This window comes from Copadichromis virginalis, linkage group LG9 (assembly GCF_057382275.1).
Source record: "Copadichromis virginalis isolate Kocher_CV1m ecotype Utaka linkage group LG9, C_Virginalis_male_GT1.1, whole genome shotgun sequence".
Classification (NCBI taxonomy): domain Eukaryota; kingdom Metazoa; phylum Chordata; class Actinopteri; order Cichliformes; family Cichlidae; genus Copadichromis; species Copadichromis virginalis.
In genome coordinates, this window is record NC_140626.1 from 8,443,987 (window position 1) to 8,470,966 (window position 26,980).

Below are 26,980 nucleotides of genomic sequence, written 5' to 3' on the forward strand. Positions count from 1 at the left end.
GAGAAATTTTTAAAGTGTGTTTTAAAGTACTGGCATTATTAAGTGGTTTTTTGTTTTTTTTGTTTTTTTGTGATCCTTGTGGCCAAAGGTCAAGTTGTAATAGTTTCCCTGGCGAATTTACTTGTCATCCTCCGAGGTATTTCTGAGCACGCTTTGTGTAAAATATGTACACTTGTTCCACAGAAGAGACACTGGGACACTGTGACAACTCCGTGGATTTCCTTCCCTCCTTCTGATATTTTACGCGTCAGAGAAAAACGGTGGATTGTCTGACCAAAGATGAACACCATCGTCTTTAACAAGTTGAGCAGCCAGGTTCTGTTTGAGGAGAAAGCGAAGGAGGTGGAAATGAGCAGCAGAAATTATCTAGAAGTGATCGACGGACAGCATCCAGACCTCCTCTCCAGCAACCAGACCATCAGAGACAACCAGGCGATCAGACACCGGCGGAGCGGGTATGTGGAGCGTTCTGTTATGGTTAACGCTGCTGGTCAGCATGTGCGGAGTTGGATTAACTGGAGTTCCCCTCCGGGGTGTTACTAATGAGGAGTGCCTCTATTTCACGGTTATTTCTCCCAGCACGAGCTAACAGAACGAGAGAGAGGGAACAACAATGCTGGTTTTGTTATCAGAGCGCTGTGGTTATCGCTCCAGTTTGTGCGCAGAATTAAAGACAGCAGACCAAACACCCAAGCCAGACTTTTGGGTTCAGATCCTGTTAAAATAAATATTTAATCCATGTGTGTGCACGAGCCTCACTGAGTTGTAATACAGATGCATTTATTAACATTTGGATTTGATAAAGTACCAGCAGCAGTGCGTAATTGCGCATTTATGCACAAACATTTGAAACTTACGCCGGCCTCAATAAGCCACAATTTTGGTCGTTTATAGGTCCCAACATTATGCTCTAGATCTCCGCACTGAAAGAAAAAATAATAATAATTAGTAATAATAATAATAAAAAAGTCTAGCTTTTTTTCATGTGGATTTAATGCACCAGGATTCTAGGGCTCAGGGAATTTATATTTCCCAATCTGGCCTTTATTTTGGTGCTGATGTTCACAGCTAATCTTAGAGTTAATAAGTAGGTCAGCCTTGTTCAGTAGCGGAGGTCTCCATCTGTTTTCAATAAATAAATTCACCCTTGAGCTCTCTGTGTGGTCTAGTCAATCATGTAAGCGGCCATTGATTTTTTTAAACTATATATTTTCTACAATAGGAAGCAGGTGTAGGTGAAGATATGTCCTGATATGTCCATGTTTTTTAGTTTATATCACAGCAACCTGGGGCAAAGCAGGTATGTTAAGGAGCCTTGTGAAGAAGAAACCCTCAGTAATATTAAAAGAATTCTGTGTGAACTTATGTGAGTTGTAGGTGTTTTTTCAGGGGATGGATAAGGCTAACAAAGTACATTAAATTTTTAAACAGAGTGCGTGTGTGAGAGAGTGTGCTTAAAGCCAAAGTTCAGAACATGGAATGAAATATCCTTTAAGATGTTCATAGCGATCTGCATTACAAGGAAAATATTTGTAGAACATGAACCTCGGGTAGACTTTGAGGTTAGACTAAAGTATGTTACATCTACAGTGAGAGCAGCTTTTTGGTGAGATAAAAGGAGAAATGCAGCACAGCACCATACTGACATCTACAGGTTCATAAGACCTGGAGCTACAGGTGAGACTGAGTCCTTTACAGCTCAGGAAAAGCAGACTCAAAGAAAGACTTTCTAATATATATTTAAGAGCTCATAGAAAATTCATATATTGTCATTTTTCATCTTGTGTAATTTCACTGTAGTGATCTTTTATGAGTTGCTGTTGTAGCTGTACTCACCACTGAGTTGCTGAATTGGGATTTGAGAAAATATATTTGCGATCTTCCAGGCCACAGAGTATATTCCCTACTTTGATTTTCTGTAAGTGAAAACCAGAAGTATAATTTCAGCTTTTTGTCCGTCCCTTGTGTGATGGTTTGGCTCAAGCCGTGGCCTCTGTTACATTGTTCTTGATCCACTTTTGCTGGGTGTGAAAAGTTAATCTGGCAAATCTTTGTGCCTGAGTAGAATGTTTTTGTTTGTTTCATGTGTTGGCGGCTTGTGGGACACGCAATGAAAAATAAACTGCAAGTGGCTATTCTCTTTCTCCCCCTCACTGACTCAGTCTCTCGTTCTTTTTCTCCATCTCTACATCCCTTTAACATCTCTCGGCTTAATTGCAGTGCTTTTGGTGAGAAAATTGCACACTCTGTAGAGTTTTCACTTTATGTGTCATGACTAACAAAGTCAGGCAACTTGCCGCTCCACTTAGGACTCAACTTGCTGCTCGCATAACACCGTTTGTTCATTTCAGTATACAGCACGATCCTGATTCTGTTTCATTGCTTTAAATTCAGATTTTATCACATTTTTAAAAGCAAAACAATTTGTTTACTTTTTAGTCTTTATTCAAATAAGACAAGCATTGTGTTAACTCATAAACCCACTGTGGGCACATCTCCTATCTTACTCATAGAAGGAAGATGTGTTAAAAATTAGGCATTTAAAGAAAAGATAAAAGATTCTACAAACTCAAATACCAGATACATACTCTACCCGTTTCTTCACAGGGGTCGTCCCAGTGGTGGTAAAGTCCGACACAAACGTCAGGCCCTGCAGGACATGGCGCGGCCGCTCAAGCAGTGGCTCTACAAGCACAGGGACAATCCCTACCCCACCAAGACAGAGAAAATCCTCCTGGCACTCGGCTCCCAAATGACGCTGGTTCAGGTGAGACCACTTTCTGGTAATCCTTCAAACTTCCAGGTCAGGTGACAAAGAAATTGACGGTGAATACAGAGCATTAGAGTTATGTTTAACAGTTAAGGTTGATGTCTGTTGTTGAGAGCATTGAAAAGCTGTATTTTCATTTGCACTTGAAGTAAGTGGAACATGCGTTTCATCTTGAGTACTGTGCACCTATGCAGCAGCACTGAATATTGTTGTTTCTTCACACTATTGTAAAAACACTTTGCCGATGACTGCTTTAGATTTACATTATTTTATAGGTCAGTTGTGAAAAACATAGACGCATTTATATATTTTCATTCCTTTATTTCTCAAGAAAGCCTCACATTTTTCTTTAGCTTCAAACCAACAAAGATTATACAGTAGTTACATTGTAATTATCAGTTCAGTTTTTCACAAACTTCACTTAGTTGCAAATAGAATTTTATGTCATGTAACTTTTTTGACTTTACAAGAAAGGCAATTAATTGAAATTAATTTGAAGCATTACTCTGGGGTTTTTTTTAATAAGAATTCTGGAAAAATGGTGAAATCAGTCTTTTTTATTATTATTATTTCTGCGTAACACGGATGTATTTTTATGCTGCATTTTCTTTTGACAACACTTCATTGGGACTTCACGCGGGACCTCGAAGTGATCCCAACCCAGAGTTTGGGATCCTCTGATCTGCAGTAATGCAGTTAGAAATGCAGATTTCATATACGCTTTAAGCTTTATTGCACCCTCTGCTGATGATGCCAGAGTACAGTGGACGGCTTGACTTTAGCGACTGACCGCTGAGAGGAAAACCCAGTGGAGAATATGAGTGTGTTTGGTGTCTGGCACGTGCAGCTGTGTATGTACAGTATCATCTGGCTGACAAGGTCACTGATACAGCCTCAGAAAGTCTGCGGCGGCTTTTTTGGGCTGCCGGCCACGGTGCTTAATCTGGTTCTCATTTTGGGGGCCTGATGGAGCTGTTTGTTTTGGTGAGGGCGAGTAGAGTGCAGAGGAATGCTTTGTGTTGGACACAGGGGTGCTGTGCCGCTCACACACACTACCACACAACCTCACACACACGCATGCATGCGTTTAAGCTGACACTCAAATACCAGCAGCAGCGTCAAAGGTCAGTGGAATATTTCATGATGGTGAGTGTAGGTATGCAAGTTATAATTGCATTTTCCAGCATGAAGGAGGTATAAAAGTTTTATTAATTCATTTTTAATTGATTTTCTGTTAAGTGTGCGTTGCTGAGTCAATGTATCAGCAAATCAAATAGCTGACTGACATCAAACTGCCACAAATGCACTGCTTCTAAAATCTCAAATCAACCTGGAGACAATTTTTCTCTTATTTGTTGAACTTTTGAAAGGATATAATCTTTAATAAATGGGCATTTGGGACATAAGCCACAATTTTAAAAAGTGCTGAGACCATCTGATGATTGTATTTTCTCATTTTGTAGACTAAACTAATTTATATAGAGCCATTAAAAAGTGTTATATGATAGCACCAGCTAACTGTTGACTCACATTTCTTTGCCTGTCCATTGATTGAGGATGAGAGCTACCCGTTTCTTCCACTGTTTAGTCCAGAAATGTAGAATGCATCACTTCCTGTGCATTTTCCCTGGAAACACCCACCTGGCACCAGGTGTTTAAAACAACTAAATCTGTCATGTTTTAGCAAAACAGCCTGTTCTTTCCATGTAAATATTGTGAATCAAGTGTGCTGAAAATCCAGTCCCATCTCTCCATCACCACTGAAATCCCTCGCCGTCCCTGCATGCCGTCTCCTCTACGGTACACACGCGGCTGACAAGCCACGGCTGAGAGAGCTTGGTTTGGCGATTGGGTCCAGCCTTTTTAGGCGTCACCATCTCTGTCTCTTTTCCCTGAGCCATTCTTTCCCCGGCTCTCATAAGCAAGCTGTCTCGTGTCTCACCTCGCAAATTCACAAGATGCCGCCGTCCTCCTGGTGTGCCACGGTGCTGGGCTCGCGACAGAGGGATGTGGGATGGTCTTAGTTAACAAGAAACATGATACTGAAAGAGAGGATCGGAAAAATAAGTACTCTAGCATAAGGCCTCTGTCTCAGCCCCTTCATAAACTGCTTGAAATCTATTGAGCATGAAAAGTTTTTCTTGTATAATATCTAATAGTCTCCATTCCCAGTGAAAGGAAGAGCGCTGGATCAAGTGTCTCTTTTGAAGACACTCATCTTGAAGACAGTGTTGGAAAAAATGTCTTATTGGTGGGAGGCCGTGCGAGTCCAAAATAAGCATGGGCAATGTACGCCTCAGCTAGAATGTTAGTTAATGAAATGTTGCGTTCGCTGGCCATCCGGCGTTTGAATGGTGTTAAATGTTTCTGCATGTTACTGATACAGAAAGGATGCATGCTGCGGTGTCTCTCTGGAGCGTCTGGGTTGTTTCTTAAGTCTCGGCCTCAAAGAGCTCCTCTGCAACCCGACTCTATATCTGTCTTTTGCTTCGGTCTTGCTTGGTTTATCTGAATGAGACTGATGGCAGGCAGAGAGCAGACGTTTTCTTAGGGGATAGACTTTGTTTTGCTGGATATGGAAGAATTTGGAATCCAAACAATAACATATGTTTCTATTTGCTGTCCGTTCCCACTTCCCTCTTATTTGTCTTACTCACTCTCTCTCTTAGGTGTCCAACTGGTTCGCCAATGCCAGGAGGCGACTGAAGAACACAGTGAGGCAGCCAGACCTGAGCTGGGCGCTCAGGATCAAGCTGTACAACAAATATGTTCAGGGGAATGCAGAGAGGCTGAGCGTTAGCAGCGATGACAGCTGCTCAGAAGGTACGGTTTCTGAATCGTCAGCCATCCCATTTGAGCAACGCTGAACCAGGTTTACTGGGATGGGGGAGTGGTCGTCCTTTGACTAATTTCACCTCAAAGGAAGGATTATTAGCCAGCAATGTCAACACTCAATTTCCCCAATCCAATCCAACTTTATTTATAAAGCACTTTAAATAGCCAGCACAGGACCAAAGTGCTGTATAGTAAGTAAGTTAAGAACAATAGAATAAAACAAAAATAAAACACATAATACATAAAAATTAAATTAAAACAGACCTATATATATATATATTAAAAAAAAACAGCATAAAACAACATAGAATCAACTAATAAAAATAAACTAAAAACCAACATGAAGAGACGGGTTTTCAGAGGTGATTTAAAAACAAGCAGAGAAGAGTCTAATCTCTAAAGGCAGAGCGTTCCACACTTTTGGAGCTACTACAGCAAAAACACGATCTCCTCTAAGTTTACACTCAGTCCTAGGTGCATTCAGAAACAGCTGATCAGCTGACCTGAGAGAGCGGGTGGGTGTATAAAGGCTGTAACAGCTCAGAGAGATAAGATGGGGCTAGACCATGGAGGGCTTTGAAAGCAAATAAAAGAATTTTAAAATGAATCCTCAAAGGAATGGGCAGCCAGTGAAGTGAAGCTAAAATAGTGCTCACACTTTTGAGTGCGACGAGCTGCAGCATTTTGCACCCTCTGTAGATGAGTCATTGATGAAGCACTGACCCCTATATAAAGAGCATTACAGTAATCCAGCCGGGTGTAAACAAAGGCATGGATAACTAACAACCCTTTACTTACTAGCATGTTTAATTTTGATCTACAATATGATTAATTAGTTTTATTCACACAGTTATAATTAAAAGGGTGCCCTGTTTAACTTCGTTCACATGAACTGTAAAAACATATTTATATTGTCTTCTCTCCCAGGAAGCTGGCATAGATACAGTGCACGTGCTGTATATTAGTCACTTGTGACTCATTCGTATTTATGGAAGTTTTCCATCACATATAACTTTACATAGAACACATATAAGATCATTGTGTCCCATCAAATTTGTGTTGTTCCGACTGAGAGATGACATATCTATCAATCTATCTATAGATAGATAGATATTTTTTAATGTTTTTTTCTTTCTTTCAGTGAAACAGAAACAAGATTTTTCGGTGTCCATAGTATCAAAAATTTGTTTTTACTTTATATCTTTAAAAAAAGAACTGCCTGAAATGATCATTAGAAGCATGCACTAATCAGACTTGTACCATGTGCACCCATGCACAGCACACAGAGCAGATTAATTCTTTTTCCATTCACCAAAGCATATTATCCATTTTCATTGGCACCAGTTAATCTAACAGAATTTTAATAATGATGATATTTGAAAGGCCACTCCTTCTCTGTGTGTATGAGCAGCGTTGTTCTGATTTGGTGTTTGACCCTTTGCCTGCTCTTTCGCTCTTATTCTGCAGCTCTCTGTCTCTCGCTGAGAGCATATCCTTGAATGCTGAATGTTAGAATAATTCAATAATGTGCATTAAAGAACAGTGGAAAACGTGTGCTGCTCAGTCAGTTTGATGGAAGATCACTTCTGAGATATCACATAATAATGGCTCTCTTATATAAACTGGTCACATGCTGCGAACCTGATGCACTCTGTACCGACTGACCTGCGAACTTACATCATAGTTGTTGTACCCCCAAAATTTTAAATGTAGTGTCACGGAGTGAACCGGCGCCAAAGGCCAGTCCACCTCCTTCTGAGTTCCTCCTAAAGTGGCCCGACGCTCTGCAGAAACAGTGTTCTGGGCTGGATATAAATGGTGATCCAGCTGAGAGACGCCGAGGCCGATGGGCTGCGACACGCTGTCATTAGGACACCCTGCTGAGCCAACCTCTGCCTCCTAGTCTGCAATTGCAAATGAGCGGCTCCCTGTCAGCGTAGTGTATTTACTGCAAACACATGTTGATCCTCAGAGGGGAGAGACTGCCTTTTTGTACTCCATGACAGCACAGAAAACATGGGTAGGAAACATAAAAAAAAAATACAACTTATATCCCCGAGCAGTGAAAGAATAGAGAGAAAGGACGAGCGCTGTGGTGTCAGTGATCTCTAATTAGATTTTTGAGGAGCAGAAGCCGTGTGCGGCTCACAGAAGAATGTGTGCATGGTGTTTGCATTGTGTCTGCCACAGGCCACTGTACCACCGGAGGCTCTGTATATCTCCCTGACTCTTCTCCCTGTCATATTATGGTTATGAAGCTATCCGCAGCCTGCTTCCACTTCTGACCCACGCACTAAAAGGCCCTCTATTATGTTTTTAAGCCTATGCTTTTGTTCCAGAGTCTATTTATGGGGCCAGATCTAACCCCACTGACCCGGAGTGCATTCCTCTTACTGTCTGAAATGGTCCAGCTTGTTTTGGAGTTGAAGTGCAGAGAAAATGTTGTTTTCTGTTTTGTGAACTGGAGTGTCATGGAGGTGCGAAAAGGGGCCTGTTTTCTTTAAAATACTGCAAGGATTTGATGTGAAAAGATTTATTTTATTGTCTGAGTGACAACAGGAAAAATGCTGATTCTCTGATGGCGCATAGGAAGGAGAGCAAATACTCTCCATCCATGTGTTTCTGATATGTGGGAGCTATAATTTTAATTTGGCTCCGGCTGAATCAAATGTCCAACCTGTCCAAATTACAAAATTATGGTCTTGGCAGAGACGGTATCTAGAGCGAACTTCTCCCTAATTTCCCTTCTGCCAGAGGATATCTGGTTCTTCTGTGCAGTGTTTTATCTTCCTACCCCCCCACCTTTTCATCAGGTTTGGACCTGTGCTTTAATTCAGTGTCTCCAGTTGCAAAGCAGCACCCTGGAAATTATTTATTTCTGCAGGGGAACTTAGGGGCAGCTTGCTTTTGATGGAGAGGAAATTGACTACCATCCGTTATGATTCAGTAATGCTTCTTAAGTCTCGGCTGTGCTTCCCGCTCTTGAAGGAGAGCCAACGGGAGGGCAGGAGTGCCAGGTTCAAATCTCCCTGCCTCGTATTTGGATTCAAGTTCAGCTCAAAATAACCAGCACCCGAGTCAGATGGGACGCGCAGAACTTGGAAAATTATTTTAACTCTAGAAATACAATATTTGCTGAAGAAAATGTGCGTGATTGTTATATACACTTGTGCTAACTGGAGCTCCAGCCGCAATTCCTGTTTAAACTCCCCTTAATGCATTGACTGAGTTCCATGTGCAGTAGTAGAGATCGGAATCTTTAAAACATTTTATGCATTTTGGGCATTTAGCACTGATTAAGTACAGTGTTTAGCTTGTGAACTACATATGTGGTAACTGTGGGTTTATGTGCAGTCAGTGACTGCGACAGTATTGTTTGCACACAATGACAGAAACCTGAAAGCAAATGAAACACAACAAATACAAATCCATATCATCCAATATAACATTTCCATTAAGGAACAGTGTCCAACTTCTATAGCTCATGTTTAGAAAATTTAAAAAAAAAATCTTAATTTTTTGAAATCTCTTAATAAATATATAAACGTGTAACATGAACTTGAAAAGGTTTGTGTGATTCACAGTTCTAATCTTACCCCCTCCTCCTTAATTCAAGTCTTTTGATCGGCTGATCCTCTCAAACGCAAATTCTGAACAGCAGTTGAGTGCGGCGTCTGCTGACAGCTGTGAAAGTGTAAGAATATATTTCTGCAGTCCATCTAAATGAGTATTCTTATCCTGGCACAGATGGGGACAACCCTCAGAGGACACAGAGTAGCCCCGAGGAGCTCAACAAGCCCATGTACCAGAGTGTGATCAAGAAGGAGGGCTCCTCCATGGTGGGGATGGCCATGGGCATGGGCATGGGCATGAGCATGGGTATGGGTGCGGGGCTGCGTTCGGCCGCCGAAGCCGCCTCACTGGCAGAGGACTACGTGTCTCCACCCAAGTACAAGAGCAGCCTGCTGCACCGTTACCTGAATGACTCGCTGCGCCACGTCATGGTGGCCAACGCCGTCATGGACGCTCGAAAGAGAAACCACTCCGGCTCTTTCAGCTCCAACGAGTATGACGATGAGCTGCTCTCGCCGTCCTCCTCTGAGGCTGAGGCGAACTTTGTTTATCGGGCTGGTAAGAAGCCACATTTCTTGCATTCTTTCCCTTTAAGAGTCTCCTTCACACACACACGCCATCCTTCACTTTTGTTCTTTTTCTGTCCCCTCCATCTGCACATTTTGTTTTAATTCCTGCAGCTGGTCCATCTTTTTTTTCCAGCTGTCTGTCTCTCTGCTTGCCTCCCTGCTTGTGTCGATAGTATATGACGCTTTATCTGGGTTGCCAGAGCACACCCTTTAACTGTCTTTTCACATGACGTTTGACTTGCTCAATGAGATTCTTGTGACCACTGAGACCTAGTTAGCAGAGCTTGAGTGTTAAGAAGAGTTTGATTAAATTATAGCAATATCCAGCGTGTGTCCAGCACCCTAACACAAACTCGTATACACATTTGTGAACCCATGTGCATAAATGTGTCTTTCACCCACCCACAGGCAGCTCTTCTGACCTAAATGCCAGACACAACAGGGCCATGTGCATCATGCTTACATTCACACTACTGTTTGGGATGCCTTTGATTGTGACACAAAGTCCTGCTGACAGAGCAGGGCAAACAGCCTCTGTGTGTGTCTTTAAGCATAAACTTGTTTTTTTTAACTAAAAAAGGATTTTTTTTTTCATCTCTGACGTACAAAAATCTGCAGTTTCCACCAAAACCAACATCATCCTAAAAGGTCAGCTCTATTTTACATCACTTCCACTGCTGCTAATGTCTTTACAGTCAGTAGAGTTGGAGGGATCATTTTCCTCCCTCTAGAAGAAGACACTTGCTTCCGTTCATTTTCTACAGAATGAAAACACTTTCATATCAAAACAGAGGATAGATTTTGTTTTTCTATGCCTATTTTAGTATTTTGATATTTTCCACTCTGCTGCTGTGTTTTAGTAGAAATGTCATGGAATGGAATTCCCCACAAGGAAATGATCCTTAAAAAATGTTTCCTAACTTTTACATGTTTTTATCTAGGGCATTGCTTTTTTTCATTTCAAGCTAGAGTTAACTTTATCAGTTTTATCTTTTTAACAAATTAATAGAAATAAAAGCAGCATGGTAAAATATTACATAGGGACTTAGTGGAGTCACTAATCTTTTATGAGGACCTTAAAAGAAGTGTGTGTATTATTGTTTTGAATTAAAATAAAAATTCCAAGTTTTCATTGTCGGTTCTTAGAAATGAGTTCCTTTAAGTCTCGGTCTTCTGACTTGAAGAGAGTCGAATCAATTAACTGTTCTCTGAAGTTATTAAATTCTGTTTCTAAAAAAGCCCTATTAGCATGTTTTGTTGTTTTAGGAAAGCATACCCGTAGTTGTTTTTGCACATTACATTACAGTAATGAGTCACCCTGAAATAATTACCCCAGTTGACTGCAGTTAGCTTGTTTTTAAGTCTGCCGGGGGAAAGCTGTGCTTTTTAACCCGAATAAGATAAAATGTCTCATAGCGATATCATTGACGCCGATGTTCTTCTAACCGTGAAGTCACTGTCAGCCCGAAGCAAATCACAAAAGCTTTGTAGCCTACAGAGGCTTTCACGGCGCTTCAGCTCACAGCTCGTCTGTGGCGAGAACAATCAGAGGTCTTCCTCAGCTGAGAACACTGGGCCATTTGTTCAAGCAGACTTCATAACCAATAGTAACGTTTTCACTTTCTGCAGAGCATGGACAGGACCTGGAGGGCCTGGATCTGAAGGTGTAGGTGGTGGAGTAATGGAGAGCATGTGTGTGTGTGTGTGTGTGTGTGTGTGTGTGTGTGTGTGTGAGTGAGAGGGGGGGGACAAACGTGGACAAATGTGTTTCCTATTATCTGAGCATGAAGGAGCGTGTGGGGGTTGGTTTGTATGAAACGCAACAACGACTGCAACGGGTACAATTGCCTTTATCAAAAAAAGAAGAACTTCAAACCCCTTGACCTGAACGAACATCAGGCTTTTTTCACAGTGAAGCACCTGTTGAGACTTACAGATGGAGAAAGAAAGAAAGAGACGGATAGACCAAGTGAGACTTATAACTCCTTTCTACCAGATTTTAATAAGAGAACTCCCCTCCCCCCAAAAAAGGATTAATTCATCTGGCTGACCTGCTGTTTTTAATAGAGGCTAACTATTTTATCTCTATAGCTGATATAACTTCTTGGCTTTGAGGTGTCCCTCTTGGATTTCTCGGGCTTTGGCACCATTACAGAAGTGTTACTCTCTTACATGCAAGAGAAGCTTTCAAATCCGCACATGGAAAGTTCTCAGAGGCGGCGTTGACTCATGGGATCGAACACCTGCCGGGGGCTCTCCGATCTGATCGACCTGCTCAAAGAAACGAAACAAAAGAAAAAAGTCGAGAAGATGAAATTTTAATACCGCATCTGATTCCCCCGACAGAGCAGAGAGAGAAATCACTTTAAGCTCGGGCTTGCGTCACTTCCTCTGCAACTTTTGAATATTTTTTTTCCTCCTGTGGGCTCCGCTTCCCAGATACTTGTGCAGTGAACACATTCCTCTTTTGCAAATAGTTTTATTGTGTTTTTATAATAAGAGAAAAATGTTTCCCCGAGTACCTGATTTCACATAAATCTGTGCTTACATCAGAAACGCAGAGAAAAAAGAAGACAGAATAAATCAACTTTAAGCTCTCTGAATGTTCCCCTGCTTTCTTTCTGACAGTGACAAAACGTCTGACATTTTCACTCAGCAGGGAGAAACAGAATTTAAACGTAGAAAAACAACAGCTTAAACACAAAACGATGTCTCTCGGTGCATTCTTTTGCCGAATTCCAGCTTGTGAACAACCACTTGCGATTGGTCAAAGCAAAAGTGGCGTGCCTGGCAACCATTGTGCCATTGGCTAAAAGTCCGTTAATAGGCCAGTTGGTTGTTGTGGCCTGAGCCCCTGTGACTACAGAGGGCAGTCAGACGTGGTAGGAGATGGTGAGTGTAGATTTACCCCAGTGGAAAACTAAACTTCTGCCAGCTTGAAAGGACTCACATACAATTCACAGGCCTCATACAAGCATAGGCACACACACATCCAGTACAAACACACACATGCACACTGCAGTCCAAAGCCTGTGGGGAATTTCATTGAACACAAGGAGCAATAGAATTCCATCACACACGCCAGGGGTTTCATGCCAAATTACCCTTTAATGGGATATTAAATGGCAGGAATCTGGCCGAGTGTTTTTCTTGTTGCTCGGTACCAGATTTCGCCCCGTCTGATATCATATAGATCATTATACGCCAAATAACTCCCAACGTTTCTGCGGGTGGAGACTGAGAGATCTTGGTCAGACGTTTTACATGAGATTGACAGTAGTGCATTTTCTCAGGTTCTACCCTTTATGGACATTGGTTACAGCTGAGTACAGTAGCCTGATGGTGAATGTAGAGTTCTTGCCAGTGCATCTATTGATGTGGGAAAGCCCCAATAACTGCAACCTAGTCAGCGGCCAACAGCAAGTTCCCAGTAATGAGATTTTTATTTGCCTCTTTAAAGTCATGCCTCTATTAGGTTGAGATACTGTTAATAGCTGTTATCACCATCCTAAAACAGAATAAAAATGGCAGCATGTAGGTGTTAGCATGCTAACATTTGCTCATACACAGATTTTGTGAAGACACTGCATTTCGATGATTTTAGAAACGTTTTGATGTCATTTCTGCGCTAAATGCAAAGTGAGAGGACCACAAAATCATTCATTTTGTAGTTGCCATAATTGTACCCATGAAGTATCGTGAAACTCCCCCAAAAGTTGTTGAGATATTGCAGCCTGGACCAAAGTGCTTGTGCAACCGCACAAAATTAGAGAAAAAAGCCTTTTAGAAATCATCAGTTTTTTCTTTCTTTTCAGCTGAGGCCGATTGGTCAAAAGCACTGAACTAAGTTAAAAAGTCAACCGTAGAACACTTTCCCCTTTTGCTGCCAGTGAATTCCTGGAACCTGTCCCATACGTTTTCACCAAAAAAAAGAAAGTGGCACAGTAAAGTTGTTGGGCTTAAAGTTGCAACCAGTGATAACATGTATGGGAGAGGTTACTACAATAAACTCAACAATGATTCTCAGAGAATTCTGTTGGCCATAAAAAATACCCAGACCAAGGCTACGTCATGTTTGGTACTCAAACCTGTCCACATGTGGTCTGCTTATCAACAGGTGCCAAGGTAGAAATGATTCTTCACTCTTGCTCAAGATGACGTGATAATTTTGAGTAAAATACAACTGAAATCTATAAAATCAAAGGTTTATTTACTCAAAGAATTAATATTTAAGAAAAATGCACTCAGTACAAACTGAATGTATACAAGTCATTTGAACAGGTTCCTTTAGATTTAACATCTTGTGTTGTAATTATGTAACAAAATTACACTGAAAATTTACATGCAATCAACTTTTTTGGACGAATAAAGTTTTTTTAAGGGTACTGCCATTTGAACTGGCTTGGCATGAGCCCCGGCAATATGCTTGTGAGAAAGAGGTAAAAGTTATTCTTCCTGAGGGGAACGTGAATATCTAGCAGCTAAAAGTGAAATATTTGTGTCGAAACCTGCCAAAATCGTGTAATTATTTATTTTTGTCACTTCCACTTGATACTTCCACTATTTATTGCATTTCCCATCAATAAGTCTATGAATTAGAGGATTTCTGCCACCGAGAGAAACAAACTGGCCCATTATTTATCACATTCAACTGACTTAAATCTAAAACTGGTGGTTTTTAACACATAGGATTCTTAGAAACCTGTTCAATGAAAACAGCAGTGCTTGACAGGAGCCGCTGAGGTCCTAAGGGCCTTTCAAATTAGGCTGGAGCAAGTGCCAGACAGTTATTGAATCCTGGAGAGTTTCGTAGCACTTAAGGAGCTGTCGACTTGTCCAGGTGAATGGAAGAAGTCGTCTCATTGTGGAAAAAAACACCCAGAGTGTTTGGATTCCTTGTCGTGAGGTGGAAGGGTAGAGAGATGTGATGGTCACTGCCGATAAAAAGAGATTTCTATCATGATTGTTTTCATATTTTCGACTAACAAGATATACTTAACTGGATTTCCCTTACTCTCTCTTGTTTCCACTCCAAAGAAAAAAACCCGACTGGGATGATTTTTGTAGCAGTGTTGTTCAGGGATGCCGGCTGTTATGACTGATTTAAGGCTCTAATGTCTTTCTTGCTTGGGCGGCAGGGTAATTTACTGTAAGCCACAGAGTAACAGGAAAGACAGCGCTCGATACAGGGACACTTGATGACAATGAGCCACTCCTGGCGAGTGATGGATGAAGACTCGTTGTCTCAGGAATTCAAAGATGTGGATAGACTGGCTACAATTTGCTCTTTCCACAATTTCATAGGAAAGAAGAAAGGGAAGACAGAAAGAGGAGGAGGTTGGAGATGTTGTTCCAAGGCGGCAGCTTTTGCCAAGACTGACTGGGTTCAGGTTGGGCTTTAGAAATCAATTTGGACAGCATGAGAGGGAGGAGAGGGAGGCGCTTGGTCCATCCAGATCAAGAGTTGAGTTTCCCCAGAAGTGGCCCGTTGGGAGAGAAAAGACAGCGTGGTGGCAGTGACTAAGACACACAGAGAGTGTGGTTGGAAGAAGTGAGTGTGTGCATGTGTGTGCATTCTTGTTTTTTTTCTCAAAAAGATAGGAAGATGAGGGGAAAAACTGGGGACATCTGGTTGGCCCTTACTTTGTGATGGGGTTGTTTCGCACAGGACTGGGACTTGGGGATTGGGTGAGACTACTAACAATTAAACTGAGGTGTAGGAAAAGTTCATCCAAATTACAAAAGTGATCTATATATTTTTGTACTTACCCCTTGCGGTGTCTGGTCATGCAGATTGTTAATAACCATAACAAACGCCTCTGAAAAGTCTTCCAACTCATTTGGGAGATGGTTGGAATTTTATTTGTCCTCCTCAGAGCACTGAAAAATTTCTTCAAAAAAAAAAAAAAAGCAGCAGTGATTATTTCCAAAGAAGCTGTGTCCCCTGGTGCAAAGAACTCACCGCCAACTGAATTTTCTGGTAGAAAGGAGCTCCAGTAACAACTGTTGAAACCGTTTAAACCCTTTTTTAATTTAAAGACATAACAATGATGTAAAGTATGCATATTCAGACTAACTTTGGATTGAGTGAAATTATGTAAGCTTGATCTCACTTACAAGAAAAAGCAGGTTTCTTGATAGTGAAGATGATTTAAATTTTTGATGTGATAATATAGTTTGTTTCAGTGTTGCCACACAGCAGAGCCTTTGGGAATCACTGCAGTAGACAGTGGATTGAAGCCTGTATGAATAAGCATTATGAAATCAGTGTTGTTTTATGCAAAGCTATAGCTATACATCAGTGATATCTGTGTGCTCGTGAATGTTCAGGAAATTTACTATAAGCTATTAAAGTTTTATTGCCCTAATAAGAGTAATATTTGCTGCCTCCACCAATGAGCTTGTGTGATTGGTTTTGGCTTGTCTGTTTGTTTGCAAATACTTATGTTAACATAAAAGTTACGGACAGGTTTGCAGAAATGGGATGAGGCCCAACATCGAGCTGGATCTGAATAGAGGAATTTTTGGAAGGATTACTTTTTTCATTGTGAAGATGTCATCTTCACAGACGTGTATCGAATTCAAACAAGAAAAAAAACATTCAAAACATTGCTTGAATTTACCAAGAAAATATCACAAATTAATATGGATGTCCTTCTAGATCCAGGGCCTCAGTTTATGCGTGGTACAAAATGAATTTTGAGCTTTGTTGGAAGTATGCAGGCTTGGACTGCTCTTGTTTGTATTACGTAATGATTTTCCAGCATTTTTTCCGATGAATTCGAAAGGTTTCAAGATAAAAATGCATTCGTAATGTTCAGTATAATTTGTTCTTTGAAAGCAGCTATTATCTTTCTTTATATGTTCTGTTTTTACAGTGGTGGACGGTCATATTAAACTTGGCAAACTCCAAGTAAACCCCATAAACCAATAGCTGACTTTGATAGGTCTTTGATTTGTATGACTTTCAGCCTCAATACAGTTATTTTAGGCATACAGCTCTAACTGTGAGCTAAGAGGCTCCACCCACCTTTCCACCACCCACCCTCTGTTTAAAACTTCTGTTTGGAACTCATGCCCAATCAGAGGAAAGCTGGCTTAAAGGGAGAAGAAGCTAAAATGGCTCATTTCAGACAATGGAACAAAATAAAAGCAGCACCAAGCCTTCCAATAAGGATTATTTTTGAACTGTGACTCATGTAGAGCTACTCTAGCAGAGTTCATTAATAATAAAAAAAATACTGAGCTAGAAATGGGTGTAATAGGTCCACTTTAACATAGTATATTAAGGTATATAAGTGTCCTACCGCTGCAGCTGTGTTTTTTTTTCCGTCTTGTCACGCACAGCAGAAAATAGAACTAAGAAAGGACGAGATTAGACACACATAATATGACACATAAGTGTCCTTCAGGGTGTGGCTGGTCCAACGGTGGGAACAACTAGGAGTTGGCAAAAGTTAGGCATAATCCTGGCATTAAGCTGTGGGACAGCTTCAGGCAAATGGAAAGGTGGATAAAAAAGACAGAGAGGAAGAAAAAAAACCCTCATGGTGAACCTCTCTGACTGGAAGATGGGATATTGGCTTCTGACCACTAAACAGAGGCTGGATGAGAGGCAACCAGAGAGGACAGCAGCAGACTGAGACAGTGCTCATCCTGTGGAGAAGTGTTAACAGACAAACACCAGCACAGACACTGTTTATACGCAACTGCCTAACATAGAACTTGAAGAGGGCAGAATAATAAGCCCTCACAAGCTGATAGTTTTTAAATCATCAGTACACCAAGGCTTCTAGGGACGGACACACACACACAAACACACACACACACACATAATCATTTCATCGGATTCAGAAAGCACAGCTGCCTGCCTAGTCAGAGAAACCGAGCCACGCTGCCCTGTTCCGTATAAAACACAAATTGTTTCCATTTTAAAAACCCAGCCGTGTCGAGAACAATCGTTTGCCATCGCGTTCCCACGGGATGGAGGAGAGAGGAGAGTTTAACGAGCGAGCCGAGGTGTGACCCAGCAAGGACGCGGAACACACATACGCAGAAATCCCCCAAGAGTGTGAGAGAGCCCTGCAACTACCACTGCAGACAATTGCAACATAATAATGCAGTGTGTGCAGCACAAACATATCATTTGGCCAGATCCCCCTGAAAAAAAGGTTATTTTTGCACACATGTAAACACTTAAAAATCTGAATAATGTTTACTTGTGGTTTTCGCTTTTCCTTTCCCCCCCCCCCCCCCCCTGTCCTAATTTGTGTGTTTTCTGCACCACAAGCAGTTGCCGTTCATCCCCGAGGATGTCGCTGAGAAAGCTGTGATGAAAGGGTCTGCCTGAGGAGACTGGGCCCCGCTTTTTTAAATCTCTTTTGTACCTGCCGCGTCAAAGCGGTGATAAGAGGCTCATCTGTTCATCATCAGCGATGTGTCCCAGTCGAACGTGATCCTGTTTTTAATCTTTCTGCGGCCACCCATGCTCACATCTCATTCCACTTCCTAATTCCCCTTGGTTCCTCTTTTGGATGCTGTGGCAGTCCACCCACAGCCACACAGACAAGACACTTGCACACATTGCCATAACATCGTATTTACTTCTTCTTCGTCGAGACGCGCTCCTTATTTTGGCTGATTTACGGGGGCCCTGATTACTCTCTGTTTACTGGCACTCGTAAACACAATGACAACCTGGCAGCGTTTAAACATTTCAAGCACTGTTATTATTTCTCCATCTAGCAAGAAGACACAAGGCAATCCTCAATGCTAGGATCTTGGTTATCTGCCCCCAACCGCAGCCACAGCACCAGTGTGTCATCTGCCGGGCAGACATGGAAAAGGAAAAAAAAAGAAGAAAAAAGAAAGCACAGAAAAAGCAGGAGATGAACGTCGTTTTTGGGCAGCAGCTCAGTATCTGTCTGGCCATGTCAGCGCATGTATGTTGGATTTAATAGTTTAAGAGCTAATTATTCAATATTTTTGTAAGCGATGAAAGTGTTGTCAGGGCGAATGGAGAAGGCATTAAATTCACGCCATGTATGATGTCTTTGGCTAGCTGAGTGGAATTGACAGTTTGCTTCGTTGGAGCCTCAGACTTTGTTCAAACGCGGCAGAGACGGGGAAAGGAATGGCTGGGAGGGGTGATATAAAAGTAGGGTTGGCAGCGCACGAGGCAAGCTGAGTGCCAAGGCATCCCTAACTTCATTTACAGACTCTTCTTGACATTATAAAAAAGCACAGAGCATCAGAGAAATATAATAAAAAGAGAAATCTTAGGCTCGCACGTCGGGCTTAAAGTGGCAGAAAGAAAGAAGCTCAAAAAGGCGTCGCAGCACCTGAGGGTTTTTGGCATTTCCTTTAGCCAAGTCTTCTTGACTTGGCTAAAAGTAATTAATGCATCTTCTGATATTGATTTGACTTCACATCAGGTGAGCTCATCACAGTTCTATCCTGTAGGTCGAGCGCAGCGTTGTGATTCACCTGTGGTGATGGTAACTTCTGACTCATCCTCGGGTTTGGGTGGGCTTCAAAGAGGCTGCTTAATGACATGATGGTCCATTCCTATCCTGTGGTTGCACAGGTCAGCGGTGACCAGATTGTCCAGTCTGCAGCACCACTCTGGTTCTCATCAGGTCCTGTTAGGGGAAATCAGCTTAGCTCATTTCCTACTTTAACAGTCGAGTTTGGATTCTGTCTCTGCGTCCAGATTCACCGGCCTTCGTCCAGTGGTGGAATATTTTCTCATTCAGAGCAAAGTAAACATATTTTCCCTTCTACCCAGTGACTTTCTACACTGCCTTTATTAGTATAGCCTAATACATTTAATAATAAATAATTAACAGATCTCTCAGTTTAGCCAATTTTGAGAAGAACTTTTTAAGATTCACAGAATTTATTCATGATTTATTTCAAAACTGGCAGCCCAGACAATTGTTAGTTTAGCTTTCCATCCATACTGGTAGTCTTACATATCCAGACAAAGCACATCATTTCTGCATCATCTTTAAATGTATCTAAAGTGAACACATGTTCAGGTTTCAAATGGATTAGGCTTCTCTAAGGACTCCCTACACACAGTTGATACAATGCTCCTATGATGTACAGATTAAGCAAAAGAAGATCCAGTGTGTTACACTGGACAGGGTGATCCGAAGGGCCAGCTCTGTTCTAGGATGCCCTCTGGACCCAGTGGAGGTGGTGAGTGACAGGAGAATGGCGGCTAAGCTGTCATCCCTGTTGGACAACGTCTCCCACCCCATGCAGCAGACTGTGACAGCACTGAGCAGCTCCTTCAGTGGGAGACTGCGGCACCCACGGTGTGGGACGGAGAGATTACGCAGGTCTTTCCTCCCCACTGCTGTCAGACTCCACAACAAAGACTTTAACTGAACAAACACACACATCCACACATGTGCAATAACACTAAGTGCAATAATCTTTTCTGGCATCGTTGTATTTTTACTCAGTTGTATATAGCATTCGTATTCTATTTTTATCTTATTGTATATTTTTATTCTATTTTATTCTACTGTATATAGTATATTATTTTATTCTATTCTGTACAGCTGTGTACTGTATTTATTCTTATTGTATTCTAATTTTTGCGTCATAACTTTTGCACTGTCCACTTCCTGCTGTGACAAAACAAATTTCCCACGTGTGGGACTAATAAAGGTTATCTTATCTTATCTTAATACTTAAGCTGTAGACATGCTGGTAGAGCCAAGCTAGCTGTTTCTCCTCGCTTCTAACATTCCAAGCAAAAAGTGCTGATAGCTCTAATGCAGTCACCTCAAACTGAAGACCAAAGCCCCACCAACCTGCATGCACCTCAGCCCTTCTCTTTGCAGGGAGAAGCCTGTTAGAAGAAAGATTTAAAGGGAGTGTTGCCTTAAAGGGAGAGCACTTGTTTCAGTCAACAGGGCTGCACCAATGCATGATATAAGATGAATAAGGATTATACACCTCTGTGAATCATGCAGACCTACTCTAGCAGAGCCAGAGAATAAAAATATGGAGATTGAAATTAGCATAAAAGACCTATAAGTGTTAGAATTGTTAAACCCTCTTGCTTTAAAATTGAGCCATCTTTTCTGTTTATAGGTAATCATTTGTTTTCAATTTCTATTCCATTCTTATTTTTAGACTCTTTATACTATCCATGGTGACGAGAAATTATTCTGGATAATACTAAGGCTAAAAGCCTGCAATATCATAAAATGCCCTTGCGTGTGTGTATGTGTGTGTGTGTGTGCTTATTTGTCTGTCGGATTCAGCCCAGCCCACGGTTTGTGCAACTCAGCTTTCCTTGTTTATTGTTGCGAGTTGCTAACAACAGCTCCAGATGGTAATGATGATAGTCAGCCACTCTCCTCTGCAGCCATCTTAACAGGTGGAACCTCATAACCTCAATAATTTGTCAGCCCCTGCTTGTTTCCCTCGTTTTCACCAAGTTTTGTTAAAGCTACTTTTTCTTTTTTTTTCTCCTATGTTCTTTTCCCCCTTCCCCTCCATCATCCCGCTGTGATGTTAAGTGAGCTAGTATTTTTGGACTTCCAGCACAATGCCAGAAACCATCAGACTTCTTAGCTTTCCCCTTTGGCGGTCCGTGCAACCCCACTGTCAGTGAAGCCCAAAGGCAACAGCAAAGTTGACTGAGTATTCAGTAGCAAAGTAGTTGAGTTTAAAAAAGGAAAAAAAAAGTGAAAATAATAAAAAAAAATCTTCAGTGATTTATTGGCCATTTATTGAGTCTTTGGCGCTGCTCTTGTTTTTAAAAATCCCAGTTTTAGATGTTTTAGGCAAAGGGCTTTGGAAACAGAGTTTTTCTGCAAGCAGTGGTGCATTTTCAAAATCTGGGGTCCAAGGGGTTGAGAGCTGGTGTCTAGTCCCCAATGAGGGCCTTGGAGTGCAGGGTGGCAAAGGTCATCCTTGCATCCACCTGCTAGAAAGCTCAGAAAACACAGTTTTATGTGTGTGTTCTGAAAGGAATCATCTGGACAGTGGCTGCCTCACACACCCTGGAAACACTTAAAGCTGTGGATGGAAAGTCTCAAACGCTGCACTTCAGATCCCACAAACACACACACACTTTTCTTCTGCCTGTTGTTTGTCTTTGATGTTGCTGCTATCAGTTGCTGTCACCAACCGATCTTTACACCAGGTACCACAGCCGTAAACACTGAGCTAATGTATCTCGAAGGCAGGGGGGCAGGGGGCATAAACAGCGCATGAAAACTGTGTAATTTGGCCTCTAATTACAGCACTGTGATTACGGAGTGTTGTGCACATTTTTAATCAGGACCATTCTGTTTTGGAGCCCTGGCAACAATCAGGAAAGAAAGATGGAGATAGGGTGCAGGGAGGATGGCTTCACAGTTTTCAAGTATTCAGTTGACACTGGCAATTTAGGCAATTAATTTGAAGAATGGCTGAAGAAATATAGAGGGATTAAAAACTGGAGACTAAGAAGAGATGGATAATATCAGGGGCTTTAAAAAAACCTGCTCTTGACATAGCACAGAGTCACTCTTTATTAAAACAGACGGGAAACATTGCATTTGTTTTGGCTGGTTCCTGACGAGTACCTCAATCAGGGGGTATTACAGCAAATCAAAAGGTGAACAGTCGACCTGGGGGACATCAGTAAAGGAAAAGGGGACTCGCTGATGAAGTGAGATAAAGGCAGAGCAAAAGACGGGACAGCAGGGAGTTGTGGTCGGATGGGAATGAGAGGATTTTTTTTGGAACACTTACACGCTGAAGCCCCAAATCTCATCCTGTGGTTTGTAGTACTGGGTTATCACGTCCTCATCGCTCTCACACACGTGCACACACACATTCCTGCTCTTCTTCTGTCTAAGAATGATTGGCTTCTTCTGTCTGTCTCTTTCTCTCTCCCTCTCTCTGTGGATTACACCTATTACGGAATGAGCGGGAAAAGCGCAGGAAATGTTATAATCAGGCTCGCATTAGCTCTGGGGCCTCTTGAACCCCGACGCTGTCATGAAAGAGGAACAGAGCGCGGCGTTGGGAGTAATTAGGCGCTTCAAGCCTGAACGCTGTATCCAGATATTTGGAAAATCTACGGAGGGTTTGGCGAGGTTAGAGGTGACACAACAGAACGGTTAAATGTTGCATGTGCTTTCCCCGTCGCTGAACGAGCTTTGGCTCCTTTGCTCTCAGTGGGTCTCTGTTGGCTATGTCGAAGCCTGAACACAGTGTCCTCGCTCAACCTCTTCCAGTCCCTTCTTACCACGATAGCAAATGAAATTCCAGCGAGAATGAAGGGTGCAGATTTTTATTAGCAAAGGAGAACGTTAATGCACGCCCGCCAACTGCTGCCTTGTGGTGACGGTGGCTGGTGGAAGGGTCTCGTTAAAACACTAGCTCAGGTTTAGACACTTGCTTTATGGGGAAATGCGACATTGGCGGGGTATAAAAGACTGGGTGACCCTGTGCTGTTGGTGAGAACATTCAGGAAATCAGATTGACAGCCGAGCAGGAGACAACCCAGGTATGACGAACTCTGTTATCTTTGGACGAAATGAAAATTTGGGGAGAGTTTGCCCTCCTTTGAACATTCTTGAGTCATCCAGTCATCTATATCTGGTCAAGACCGAACTTCTTAAAAGCTCATGGGGCCTCAGACGCGTGTTTAGTTAACTTAAAGAGAGCGCCCGGGGGCGACGCGACTAGAAAAATCCAGATGCTCTGCTTTTTTCTTTTTGGTTAATGCCTCATGAAACGCCAAGCCTGTGTCCTCATACTCACTGTTGGGCAGATCTCACCTAAGGCTGGAACCAAGACAGCAGGACAGGTTCAGCTCAAACACCCAAATGAACTCCTCTTTCACTCACACACACGCATTCAGGCAACAAGAGCACGCTGAAATAAACACACTGGTTTCCCCCGAAGAGAAGTTGGGTTTCATTGTTTAATGACTCTGCTATTCCCTCTGCTAATGTTTCACATATGAGATAAAGATTGCTCCCATTTGAAGAGAGGAAAAAAGAAAGGGAGAGCAGGCATCCATCTTTCTCTCACTGACTCACTTGCTGCCTTTTCATTCCCCCTTTAAATCTGCGCTCAGTCATTTTTGATCTGATTTCCTCAGACAACTCAATTACGTTGGCCCGGGCCCATTTGTTTTCCAACAAAATATTAGAGAATGGAGCTTGTGAGTCATAAGAAACATCTTTCAACTCGATCCTATTAGTCACCTTGTTTCTTGACGGCTTATTGCAAAAAAACCCCAAAAACAACAAAAAAAACGTCCTTTTTGTCCAGCATCTGAGCGAAGAGAGAAAACAGAGCAACACATGTTTTCACAAAGCAGGGTGTACGCATAAGAGCGCACAGCATAGACCTCACACACTACTGCACACACACTGCGAGAGTGTATGTTCAGCGACATTCCAATAAATCCTCATTGACCCCGATGAACTCAGCAAAATTAACCTTTTTTTCTCTCTCTCTCCTTGCTTTCAGAAGCCACAGAGCATGGATCAAGTAAATGTGACAGGTGAGCAGCCTTTCTCTTAACGCTGCAGACCAGATCGAGTCATTTGCATTTGCGAGCTGATCGTAACGCTCTCTGTTTTTGTCCTTTCATGTTGCATGGTCAGCTCGCTCATCAGCAGCAGCGGTGGCCCCAGAGCCACACAGAAAGAAAAGGCGAAAGGCAAAGACGAGACATACTGGAAGGAGATCAACGCCGCCATGGCCTTGACCAACCTGGCACAGGGGAAGGACAGTGCCTCCGGGACCACCAGCTGCATTATCCAGAAGTCCTCTCATATAGCAGAGATCAAGACTGTCAAAGTGCCGCTGGTGCAGAAATATTAGCCTGGACGCCGTCCTCCCGTCCCTTCTATGCAAACCAGCAAACATTCCTGTTTCAGCAAACTCACCAGAGTCCAAATAAACTCCCCCCTCCCCACCCCAAAATGAAAAGAACTGTTGTTTAGGGAGGGTGGTCGTGGGGTGGGGGTATTTGAAGTCAGGAAGTGTGAGGCAGAAAAAGAACTTTCATTCTTTTTGGTTGTTATTGATGTCTGAAAAAAAAGGTTCATAAGAGGCCTTGGCTATCTTCTCTTTTGCGAGTACTAGTTTTAGCAGCAGTATTTCCTTAAAAAAAAAAAGAAAAAAACTTTTGTAATGTTAACTTATTTTTTTTCATGTTTTATTTTTTATTTCTTCTTTTTTTAACGCTACAAATTGAGTCTTTTTGCCAAAGTGCCTTTGTTGTTTAGACAAATAACTCACTGACTGTGGTCGATGTGGAGCACAGATACTGACGTGCCTCTGGAACACTTTTTTAGGGTCCCAGTCAAGATTCAGGATTCAGGATTCAATTTGTGAATGAAAATTCCCAGCAACAGCATGTGCCTTAAGGGCTGAGTGAGCTCAGCAATCCGAGGCGCCGACGAACTCGAGTGGCACACACTTGTACGGGTGCGCACTGGGCTTGGGAAAATGCCCGGTGTGAATCCTCTGAAGGCATTGTTCTTGTTTTGACTGGAGTCTTCATTTTGACTGTAAACTGAACTCTGTCCCAGTCCCAGCCACGTCGATGGCGGGCCAACAGCAACTGCTGGCTACGCAGATAAGCAGCCAGCTCTCTCCTCCTTGTCCACATCTCGGCCTTGGATTTCATTAACCAGCGAAGGATTCCTTTCTTATCGTGGCTTTTTACTTGCTCAAATGTGCACATGACACTCAGCTGGACCCAAATGAAGACGCAGTGACAAAGATATACGCATTAGAGGCGTGCTTTAAGGCTCAGTGGAGGAATGCCATGACCTAAAAGGGATGTTTTTGCTTTGCATTATCAGTGTTTTATGCGGACACTGTTGCCTTTTCACGTCTGCGCTCAGAACAAGATGGTCCAGTATGAGAAAAAAAAGCCACCGCCACGAGCACCCCCAGCCTTTTGATCCTCAGCCCTCTCAGCTGTTTAGCATTACATTCTAATTGCTGTTTACAAGGAGCCAGAGGACAGGCTTAAAAGTTTGACTTTCTTCCCCTTTGCTCCGTTTTTTTTACCCCTGACTTCAAAAATACATTTCAGTATTATCTTTTCGTCGGCCAAGCAAGTATTTGTTATTGTCCGTCTGTGTGTGTGTGTCTGTTTTGTTCTTGATCAAAACTCAGTTTCTCTTAAGCATCAAGCGCTTCTTCTGTCATCCAATGGAAAGAATCTAGAATGTACTAATGTACGGTGCATATGTTAGAAACGTTTGGGGGGACCGATGCCAACTTCACAAACAGGGGGAATGAAATTGAAGTCAATGGGAGAAGTTGAAGTTGGCTCTCTGTGCTGACTTTTTAATTTTATGTATATCTTCAAGGTACTGTTTATATGTGTCAAAATGTACACTCCTTCAGAAATTGTGCAGTTTTCCTTCTTTTTTTTGACAAACCCAGACTGTGCATCTGGTCAAGGACTTTGAGAGGGAGTGAAGCTGCACAAAGTAACTTTTTGACCTTTTTATGTGTCTTGAATGTGCAAACTGTTTTAAAAAAAAGCTGCACTTACAGTTTTCAGTGGAGGTGTTTTTACATAAAAATGAATGGAAGTAAAGAGAAATGAAGGACAACTCTATGTTATTCCTGTTAGTGTGACTATGGAAGTATTATGGAATGAATCGCACTAGCCACTCCCCAGGCACTATTTGCTTATGCAGGTGGGGGGGCTCCCACATGTGTTTTTTATACACCTGATCCAGGCAGGGTGGCTGCGGGGTACCATCGGACCCGCTCCTTGTGTTTCTAATCGCACTTCTGAACCTCTGGGCCGCTCGTGACCCTCACACCTCACACAATACCCGCTTTCTGGGAAGAGGCAGAGCAAAAGGACGGAGGCTTCAGAGACAACAAAGATGCCTTTGTTGTTCCTACCTGCCCCCCCCCCCCCCTCCCCCAAAGAAAACCCTACAAGTATAAACAAAGCCACGAGTTTTGGTACTGTATATGTCTTTCTCCAGCACAAACCATGCTTTCACAACCATGCTGACGAATGGAAAGCAAACGTATATTAAAGCTTATAAATTATTATTTCAGACTTTGTCGAAACAAAGAAAGTGGTGACCATAGTTTGGTTCTTTTATTGTTAAGTTATATAAATTGAAATGTTATGTTTATTTGTTTGTTTGTTTTGATAGAGACTGGATTTTCAATCCAATGACCAAACACATATCTCCTCATCTTGTCCGATTTGCTCTCA

General features: G+C 42.2%; 1 protein-coding gene across 1 annotated transcript; it reads left to right on the top strand.

The window, feature by feature from the left end:
- The first annotated feature begins 203 nt into the window (after positions 1–203).
- Positions 204–24,674, top strand: mkxa (mohawk homeobox a). The gene is made up of 6 exons (XM_085467553.1): positions 204–455; positions 2,608–2,767; positions 5,440–5,593; positions 9,353–9,736; positions 24,244–24,277; positions 24,381–24,674. Exons 1-6 carry the CDS (start codon positions 280–282, stop codon positions 24,598–24,600), a joined length of 1,128 nt encoding a protein of 375 aa, XP_085323679.1. The 5' UTR covers positions 204–279; the 3' UTR covers positions 24,601–24,674.
- Positions 24,675–26,980: the final 2,306 nt, after the last annotated feature.